General features: G+C 39.8%; 1 protein-coding gene across 1 annotated transcript; it reads right to left on the minus strand.

Annotated features, from left to right (window-relative positions):
• Positions 1-8,618: 8,618 nt before the first annotated feature.
• Positions 8,619-9,551, minus strand: LOC134934085 (olfactory receptor 10A7-like). The gene has a single exon (XM_063929593.1). The coding sequence runs from the start codon at positions 9,549-9,551 to the stop codon at positions 8,619-8,621; it is 933 nt and encodes a 310-aa protein (XP_063785663.1).
• Between the last annotated feature and the right edge of the window lie 1,835 nt (positions 9,552-11,386).

An 11,386-nucleotide genomic window follows, 5' to 3' on the forward strand; every position in this document is an offset into this window, starting at 1 on the left:
CTATGAAAAGTGAATGTATTTCCATAAAATCAGAATAATATAAGTATAGCAAGGATAGTTTATAACCTTCACTAGGTAAAAGCCCCTCAGTGTGATGGACACCAGGACTGGATTATAGGGGGCAGTCATTACTCACACAGGAGCTGGCTGTGTTTTTGGAAACCCTACTGCTGGGAGCTTGGGCTCTGCTATGCTGAACAGGTGTGCATGTGTGTGTGTGTGTGTGTGTGTGTGTGTGTGTGTGTGTGTGTGTATCTGCAGCCCCAGCACTGACACATCCTCCTCACCCCTTCCTGCCAGACTGATTCACCGTCTCCTCCACCCCGCCAGTAGGTGGCAACACGTGTCCCTGGTGCCTCTGCTCTGACTGCTGTAGGACTGTCTGGTGGTTCCTGCATCTGTTTCCTGTTAATGCTGCTGCTTGTTGCCGAGTCCTAGGATGGCAAGTAGCCTGGAGTTGCAGCATAGTATTTGGAGTGGGGGTTGCAGAGGAGGAGGGGGTGTCCTGTATATAGGGGTAACTATATGGAGGATTATGGGGGTGCAGTGTATATATGCAGGCAGTATACCAGTTCCCTGCTTCTACTTTTGTCTCTACTGGCTGATGTGACTGTGCTGTTGATACCTTGAGAAAGGTCCTGGTGTGGACCGAAATGTTGTTAAACCTTATATACCACATGGATAAGATATTTTTTTCTAAATAAATGTTTTTTTGCCATTTGATATTTTCAAAGTCTGGAGAGTGCTATCATTCCCACTATTGTGGGAAACACTGTACTGTACTATGGGTACTCTGATTTGGCACCCCAGTTGTTGTCTAGGTTTGGTGAGAGTGCGGGACTTTTCATTTATATATATATATATATATATATATATATATATAGAGAGAGAGAGAGAGAGAGAGAGAGATTCATTTAAAAGTAAGTGGAAATCAAACGAATGAACAAATGGTTTGAAAATCCAGTACATTTTGAATATGAAAGGTCATTATAAATAGCTTCTGCCACACTAAAAATCTATCCCTACTGACACTCTATCTCTCTTTCTAGCACCCGCTCTCGCTATGCAGCAATTGTGAAACAGTCACATTAGTATATTTAATTAATTAGCAGCAGGCTGAAACATATTCCTGCATTATCACTTTCAGCTGTGACAGCTTGCAGCACATAAATGAGTCATTTGGTCCTTGGGGCGGCCTCTAGTGGCTGTAATCACACATAACAGAGGTGAGGAGAAGCCTTAGCCTTTTATTGTATATAATTTGTATGATTGCCTCTGTTGTTGCAGAGGTTTGCAGTGGATAGGTTTTGAGAGGGTCAAAGAAATGGGGATGTAATGTCTCAATTCTTCTATTGTTTCTCCATTCTATGAATGGCATTGTGCACTATTGAGCTGATTTGCATGTATAAAAACAATCTGCAATTTGCACATTATGCAGAGCTACAAGTATAGTAGATACTTCTGAACCTGCATAGTATATAAAATGCTTATTCAGCATCAAAGTACACTAATAATATAAGATGCTTTAATACATCAGATACGCTTTAAGGTTAACAGGCATATACTGTAGGTTTATTGTATTACAGTTGAGATTTATCCAAAGAACTTAGAAAAACACCACTGTATAATGAGTTTGACATCAATTACATATATATATATATATATATATATATATAAACAAATATAAAACCACAGCACTCACCACCCCAGGAGCGGGGTGCAATGTCTGCACTCACCACTCATAGGGTGGGGTGTATGTAGCCCTTGACCACCTACTTAAAAATATACAAACAGAAAGTTCATCACTCACCAAAGCAAGCTCACTTATTTTCACAACATCAATAAATAAATAATGGGGGTTTAGTAAGTGAATTGGCCAATGCATGGAAGCCTGCATACCGCTCGCCAAGGTACCCCATCTTCATGCTGGTCCTACACTATCACAGAGTCTCAAAAATGAAAACCTAGCAACTGTGTCACACATAATATAACTACAAATATGCCTACTTGGTTTACTGTGTATCTGCCAAATACTCAATGGCTTTTAAAGGTACACTAGTCACCTGACACTGGCTGATAAATTACTAAAGAACAGCTGACTCAGGTTTTAAATAATTGGGCTTGCATAGGGGTGCATGAACAAAGTTTGTGGCCACAGTTAATATGAGTTAACCAAAGATTAACCCTACAATAAACCAACAAATATAAAACCACAGCACTCACCACCCCAGAAGCGGGGTGCAGTGTCTGCACTCACCACTCATAGGGAGGGGTGCATGTAGCCCATGGCAACCTACTTAAAAATATACAAACAGAAAGTTCAGCACTCATCAAAGCAAGCTCACTTATTTTCACAACATCAATAAATAAATTATCGGGGTTTAGTTAGTGAATTGGCCAATGCACGGAAGCCTGCAAACCGCTCACCAAGGTTCCCCATCTTCATGCAGGTCCTACACTATCACAGCTTGCTTTGGTGAGTGCCAAACTTTCTGTTTGTATATATATATATATATGTATATATATATATATATATATATATATATTGGATTTTGTATGAGAACCAATGAAGAGTAACCCTTGATTTAAGTACCAAAGAAATATTGTACAGTAAGGATCTGGTGTATGGAGACCTGTTCACTGCCTTTATAATAATAATTTTCCCTGCTATAGTGGCACCAATCCAGAATTTTATAGCCAAACATTGATATTGACTCATTTAGGGGAACCTCCATACTTTTCACCCATCTGAATTGCCTTATACTAATTTGTCGCAAATGGAAAAGGGGAAGGGGTAAATCAGTTGCATAGGAAGAAGATGAAAAGATATGCCCCTAATATGAATGTTCATATTTTGTTAGGGGGTGCTACCACAGATCATGGCATGATATAAGATAAAGGAAGAAGAAAAGAGAAGAAAAAGGGATCTGTCTTCGGCGCACAAAGATATATATCTTTGTGCACCGAAGACAGCTCCCTTTTTCTTCTCTTTTCTTCTTCCTTCATCTTATTGCCTTATACGAACCAAGGCTAAAATCAATACAGCTATATATTTATTGTGTGTTGGGGAGAGATACATCACAGATCCTGCACCATACTGACATGACTCCCTACAGATGTATATGCATCTGCTTCCACCACTGCACTGTGCTAGCCACTTCACCTCAAGTCCAGAATTTCCATCCCAAGGAGTTATGTGACTCTACACACATCCTTTACTGCAAATGCAGAGCAATGAAATGTGATTTAGGCCCAGATTTACACAGGAAGGTGTCAATGCGCTTTAGTGACTGAGAACACAGTGAATAATAAATGGATGTCTGTTTTCACTTATAAAACCAGGAGACTTGCTAGTAATATAAACATTTACTGATACATTAACATCACACTTAATATTGTTACAATTATCTAAAATATAATAACATAAAATGTAACAGCTCTATGCTGTCACATAACAATCAGTATATATTGCAATATAAAACCAATTCGGTTGGAATTAAATTCAGCCTACAGTGTATGCAGAAATAGCCTGTTAGCATAAAAAGGTCAGAAAGGGTCTTCTATTTGCCGCTAGTGCCACATATTAAATTCTATTTGCTAGAGCACAAGTTAAAAGAAACAATGTCTCCGATTTACTCTAACACTGGTGTCCCAGTGCAGAGTCAGTCCTCCTTCTGTGTTTTTACCTGATCAAGCGGGATTATATTTACCCCCTTCTGGAAGTGTCCTCTGTTATAGCACTATAGCACAGGTGCAGAGATGTACTCCCTCAAAGGATCCAGCTGGTGGACAGCGTTTAAAGGCACACAATGGGGGGCAACGGAGATCGAACCAGGAGGCCGGCGCTACAGCGAGCGCAGTCCAGAGACCACCGTGCACGGACGCACCGTAGATGTAACGGGTGTCCTCAATGTTCAGCCCACATCATGAGCGGCAGCGGCCCAACAAAGATATAGGTGGCAGAAGCGGCACAGACCTTAAAACAGACAGTGGCTGAGTAGTTCAAACGAACAGTAGACCGGCAGGTGATGACGTCAACGCGTTTCATCCCGTTAATTCTCTGGACTTCCGCAAGACTGACTCATCAGTAAGGAGTAGCCTTTTTATCTACCCCATGATGAGTAACTGAAATCACCGGTGTTACGCAATTAAATCACTAGGCAAAGTGCACAATTTGAGAACTGGTTTAGCATCTTTACATATGCTGCTGTTTTTACACTTGCTAATGTTTTTACAATTCCTTAACTTGTTAAATAAAGATAAATATCAAATACACAAATATAATTATATGCATATAATAATGATACAATATAATAAAAACTAGTCTCCTGGTCCTAATTCTATAGCTGAATGAATTAAATCAATTTAGGAATATCCCTAATTATTTATATAAATATAAATAAATTCCACACATGATCATATCCATATATGATTTTTATATCCACATAAATATAACCATATCTCTGATATCCCCAATAGATATATCAATACTTCTTCAATTCCATTTAATTTAATTTATTAATATTTTGTTTTGTGTTATTTACCACATACCCTTGACTAAATTACCTCCCCTAGCCCATATACTGAATATACATCCATTCTTACATAGCTACATTATTTCATTTTACCCCCAGATATTACTTCGAGAGCTACTCTGTCATAAACAATGAAAATTGACACTTCTTGGTTTTTTTCACACTTAATTTAGTGTTGTATAATCTAAAACCTAATTTAATCCATTTGGACTCAGGGTGTCTAATTTAAAGATCCAAGATGACTCCCCCAAACATACAAGACAAAATCTATTTCTCCCTCTCTTAGTGCTCAGGAATTGTTCAACTACTGTAATAGATAATCACTTTGGATCGCTATTGTGTACTTTCACAAAATGTCTGGACACACTATGCTTTAAAGATCCATTAATTATGTTCCTTCGGTGTTCTCTAAATCTAGTTTTTATGGATCCAGCTAAATCGGTGCAACCTTTTGGCCTAAAAACAATATTGTGAGGTGTGAGGTTTTTAGAATAGACTGGAAATGAGTGGAAATGAATGTTATTGAGGTCAATAATACTGTAAGAACATCCACCTCCATCCCCCAAAATTCTGTGAATTTAGCTGTTTTTATGTTTTTTCAAAGAAATCCAGATCCAAAACCAAAACCTGAAAGGATGGTTTTGTCAAAACCAATCCAGATCGAAAACACGAAAGGAGAGCCAGATCCAAAACCAAAACAGAAAACCCGAAAAGTGTCCACTGCTCATCTCTACTTGAGAGTTTAGGAGTAGATTATTTACTAAAGAAAAATAAACTCTCCTTGTTGTTGACCTCTTGGTTATAAAAGTTGAAAACTTTTAATTCAATTTAATATGATTGTTAACAAGCAGACATCTACATTCTCAAAACAACACAATTGTCAACTTAGTCATTTATGTGGTTTGCACATATATCTCCGTTACCACTGGTGATATCTATGCATATGAAATATACACAGATGTCAAAAATATATGTGACTATGGGGGTCATTCCGAGTTGATCGCTTGCTGCTGTTTTTAGCAGAATTGCGATCAGGCTAAAAACAGGCAGTTCTGCGCATGCGTATGTGCCTCAGGGCGCATGCGCTAAGTACTTTCACACAACACGAAGCAATTTTACACAGGGCTGTGCAATGCTTTTCTGCTGATCGGTGAGTGATTGACACATAGTGGGTGTTTCTGGGTGTTAACTGAGAGTTTTCCAGGAGTGTACTAAAAAACGCAGGCGTGCCAGACAAAAACGCGGGAGTGGCTGGGGAAACGGGGGAGTGGCTGGCCGAACGCAGGGCGTGTTTGTGACGTCAAACCTGGAACCAAACAGTCTGCAGTGATCACAATCTAGGAGTAGGTCTGGAGCTACTCAGAAACTGCAGGAAAATATTTAATAGCAGAACTGCTAACCTTTCGTTGGCAATTCTGCTAAGCTAAGATACACTCCCAGAGGGTGTCAGCCTAGCGTGTGCAATGCTGCTAAAAGCAGCTAGCGAGTGAACAACTCGGAATGAGTGCCAATATAAAGTAGATTAAGTGCAAATTTGCTAATAATGGCTATTAATGTCCAGTGTGCAAGTGCAGCAACTGTACTGCGCATGCGAACAAAGGGCCTAATTCAGAACTTATCGCTAGCAGGCGATTTTTGCACTGCTGAGATCAGATAGTTGCCGCCTACAGGGGGAGTGTATTTTAGCTATGCAAGTATGCGATCGCATGTGCAGCCGAGCTGTACACACAGATTTTGTGTAGTCTCTGCATAACCCAGGACTTACTCAGCCGCTGCGATCACTTCAGCCTGTCCGGGACCGGAATTGACGTCAGGAACCCTCCCTGCAAACGCTTGAGCACGCCTGCGTTTTTCCAACCACTCCCTGAAAACGGTCAGTTGCCACCCACAAACGCCCTCTTCCTGTCTATCTCCTTGCGAACGCCCGTGCGTACATATTCATCACACAAACCCGCCGCTGAGTGGTGATCTTCTTTTTACCTGTGCGACACGCCTGCACATTGCGGTGCATGAGTATATACAGTTTAGATCTGAGCGCCTGCTGTGTGAAAATGCAGCCCAGCAATCAGGTCTGAATTACCCCCAAAGTGAGAGTCAAACTGATTGACAGGCAGAGGTCCAATATATACTAAGCATGGACTCAGGGTCCGATTCAGACCTGATTGCTGCTGTGCATTTTCACACAGTGGGCAATTATCGATTGACTGGACACGCGTATGCACCGCAATGCGCACACGCATCACCTAACAACAGCAGGCATCACCAAACTGCGACACGCTTGTGCGAAAATTTAAATCACACAGCCGTTCACAGGCTGATTGACAGGAAGCAAGTGTTTGGGGGTGGTAACTGACCATTTCCTGGGAGTGTGGGAGTGTCAGGGAAAACGCAGGCGTTCCCAAATGTTTTCTGGAGGGAGTGTGACGGCAGCTCCCACCCCGATCAGCCTGTTTTTTTCGCACTGTAGGCGTAAGTCCTGGGCTGCGCGCACACTGCACACAGTGGAAAAATAATTTGATGGTGAGTGAGGTGCGAACAGATTTGCAGCTGTCCGCTGACTGAGGGTCATTTTTAGCTCGGCATACACGCGCGTTTGCACACTTGCATGTGCAAATTTAAACTCCCCTTAGGCGGCGACTATCTGATAGCAGGACAGCCAAGTTAGCAGCACAGCGATCGGGTCTAAATCAGGCTCAGAGTACATACATGTGTCAAATCGATATAGGATATTATGGGATGCAGTCAGTTTACCTCCAATCAAAATCCCGACATTCAAAATCCCTACACCAATTGACCGATGGTCAAAATCCCGACATGGACAAAATACCAACATTTCAAATACCGACAAGGTCAAAATACCGACATGTAAAATGCCGACAGGTTAAAATGCCAACATGAGTTTTTCATGATTTTTTTTCATTAAAACCGAATTGTTCATACTTTACCATCCCAGTGGACATGGAGGGAGAATATAATAGTGTGCCAAGCGCAGCGAGGCACCGTGCCCGAAGCATGGCGAGTGCAGTGAGCCATGCGAGGGGACGCGGTACACATTATGTGGTGTCCATGTTGACTTATGTCGACATACACACAAAAAAAACAGCAAAAACCACATGTCAGTATTTTGACCTGTCTGCATTTTACATGTCGGTATTTTTCACCATGTCGGTATTTTAAATGTCGGTATTTTGTCCATGTCGGGATTTTGACCTTGTCGAGATTTTGGCCATCGGTAAATTGGTGTCGGGATTTTGATTGGAGGTATTTCATACTGATCCTGATATAATACCCGTTCAACTGCAATAACATAGTAACAATGTCAAAGTTTCTGAGTAATCAGAAAAAAATGAAGCACAGAGGGAAAAGAACCCTTTCCTACAGTGGGTGACAGATTTTTATTTTTCATTGTTTACAATGATGCATTGAACAGTAAATGAGAGAATCTAACCAAACTGTTTCATGGGTATTACAAATGGATAAAGCTGTCATAGAACAATTAGGTCAGTAAATGGTTAACCCTTTTTTCATTTGTCTTATTTGACATTAAAAAGTGCAGTGGGTAAAAAAACATTTTATTGTGAGCATTCCCTATAGGGAACAATAGAATGGAAGTATCACCATGTATAATGGTATGAGTGCTACAGTTAGCTCTGCATCTGCTTTTAGCTTGTATTGGTAAATAATGTAATGATGCCAAAGCTAATGAGAGTACTGGAAAGTAAAAAGACAGCGGTATCTTTGATTTGTATGTATTTTGCTGCTGCAGAGTGTGTCCATGCGGAGTTAGGGTCCTGCCATGTGCACAGTGGGATTCCCCTGGTTCTGACATGCATTTCGCCTGTCCTGGCTTGTTCACTGTGAGAGTCAACCAAAAATATTGTTTTGTCTTAGTTGAACTATTAGTATACTCAAAATATTGAATGTATTTGTGTAATAGGTTCACAGAAAATGTACTTGTTCTCACAATCATTATAAAACAATAAACATATACATAGTATAATGGTAAGTGGCTGTGTCCATTCCACAGGTAGCCCTCAGCTGAGATGGTAAGTCAGAAAAATGAAGATATTGCTTCTGGTTTTTTTACTTATAACTCTTAATTGTATATTTCTTTAAAGCTGCCTGGATCTCCTGGTTCCTCAGGCTATATATGATTGGGTTAAGCAATGGGGTAACTATAATGTATAATAAAGAAAGGATTTTGCTTAAATTGGGGGAATGCCCTTTCAATGGGAATAAATAAACACTAATCAGGGTCCCATAATATGTGCAAACTATAGCCAGATGTGAGCTGCAGGTGGAGAAGGCTTTCTGTCTCTCGGCAGATGATGATATTCTTATGATGGAAAAAGATATGAAGATGTAAGTTGCAATAATAAAAATAAATGGAAGGAGAATGACAGGAACAGAAAATATAACTGCCTGAGCTTCCACCATGGAAGTTTCAGAACAGGAGAGTTGTAGTATGGGAGCCAGATCACAGAAGAAATGGTCTATGATATTGGGTCCACAGAAGTGCAGGTTACAGACCAGATTAGTAATAATGATGGTAACTGTGAACCCTATCAGCCAGGACCAAAAAACTAGGTTCAGTTTGAGATTGAAGTCCATGATGGAGATATATCTCAAGGGGTGGCAAATGGCCAAATAGCGGTCATAGGACATGACACTAAGGAGAAAGCATTCTGAATTTGTTGATGCTGAGAAGAAATAAAATTGAGACATGCATGCAGTCAATGAAATAACTTCACCATCTTTCATAATTACAGAGAGCATTCTGGGGACAATATTGGTGGTAGTCATAATTTCAGAGGAAGACAGGAAGCTGAGGAAGAAATACATTGGAGTGTGAAGTCGTCTGGTAATCGCCACCAATACAATAATCACAAAATTCCCTGTCAAAGTTGCAATGTAAATGAAAAGAAAGAAAGTGAAAAGCACGTTCTTTAGATTGTGGCTGTTCTTAAATCCTACAAGAAAGATTTCTCCAATCCTTGTTTGGTTGTGTACATACATTTTGTGTTCGAAGTAGGGTCACAATTTCCGTAGCATAGAAATATAAGGGAACTGTAATACATGTTTAAAGCCATATTAATTTAGTCTTGATTCAGACACATGTGTAATACAATTAAAAGAGTGAAATTACAAAAGCTGGAGCCTCCACAGTGCGGAGAATGCTGTGCTGCTATAATCTTATTAAATCTTATTAAAACTATTGTATTTCAATGGTAGCTCAGTTAGATTGAAAGTGTGAGTGATGAGACTGATGTATTGTCTCACAGGCTCTCATACATGACTTTGTTCTTGATGAAATATGCAACACATTTTACATTGACCTTCACCCTCTATGTTACAAGACATTGAGATCTATGGGGGTAATTCTCAGTTGATCGCAGCAGCAAGTTTGTTAGCAATTGGGCAAAACCATGTGCACTGCAGGGGGGGCAGATATAACATGTGCAGAGAGGGTTAGATTTGGGTGGGTTATTTTGTTTCTGTGCAGGGTAAATACTGGCTGCTTTATTTTTACACTGCAATTTAGATCTCAGTTTGAATACACCCCACCCACATCTAACTCTCTCTGCACATGTTACATCTGCCCCACCTGCAGTGCACATGGTTTTGCCCAACTGCTAACAAATTTGATGTTGCAATCAACTCAGAATTAGGCCCAATGTGTTTTGTGCACTGGCAAGTGTTGCATACTGAAATAAACACAGTTTACCACTAGGTATCAAAGACTTAAAAAAGCTATGATTGTGAGATAAGAGGAACAAAGGAGTCTGATCTTCCATCTGAGTTACAGTTGGTTTGTATGAAATATGTAAAATGAAAAAAATTCAAATAAAAATAAAAAGAACACAGGAGAAAGGATAGGTAAATAATGCTGAGTTATGGTTCTTAAAGTTTTGAATTATCTAATAATAATAATAATAATAATAATAATAATAATAATAATAATTTTGTTTATATAACACTCTTTCTCCAGTAGGACTCAAAGCACTTAATAGAATTACAAAAGCTTAAAAATTACATGGTATTAAAAAATGGAACAAAAAATTATTTTAAAAACATACCACCAGATATCTACTTTCATATAGTTTCTAGGGTTCCGGTATTAATGGTCGACCAAGTTATGGTCAACAGTCATTAGGTCGACCACTATTGGTCGACATTGACATGGTCGACATGGACACATGGTCGACACATGAAAATGGTCGACACATGAAAGGTTGACACATGAAAAGGTTGACATGAGTTTTTTTACTTTTTTGGGTGTCGTTTTTTGCGTAAAGTGACTGGGAACCCCAATTAGTGCACCGTGTCCCATCGCATTGCTCGCTTCACTCGCCATGTTTCAGGCATGGTGCCTTCGCTCCGCTACCGCTTCGCTCGGCACAGATTACCGTTCCAATCGTAGTCCACGTGGATCGTAAAGTATGGAAAAGTTCCCCAAAAGAAAAAAAAGTTAAAAATGCATGTCAACCTTTTCATGTGTCAACCTTTCATGTGTCAACTATTTTCATGTGTCGACCATGTGTCCATGTCGACCATGTCAATGTCGACCAATAGTGGTCGACCTAATGACTGTCGACCATAACATGGTCGACCATCTGAATGGATACCAGTTTCTAGATAGATACTTCTGGTCCTCTTTAATTGTTATGCCATTTCTTTTTTTATCATCAATAATTTTTTATTAAGAAAAATCATTTTTAATGGATACAGGAACAAAAAGGGGGGCATACAGGGGGTATATGGGGTATCCTGAAAGAGGTACAGCCATATCATTAATAGCATAAGAGACATAAGTCTTATGACAATAGCTAAAGTTAAAGCCGCTGACAAAA

Source organism: Pseudophryne corroboree, chromosome 6 (genome assembly GCF_028390025.1).
Source record: "Pseudophryne corroboree isolate aPseCor3 chromosome 6, aPseCor3.hap2, whole genome shotgun sequence".
In the NCBI taxonomy this organism is placed as follows: domain Eukaryota; kingdom Metazoa; phylum Chordata; class Amphibia; order Anura; family Myobatrachidae; genus Pseudophryne; species Pseudophryne corroboree.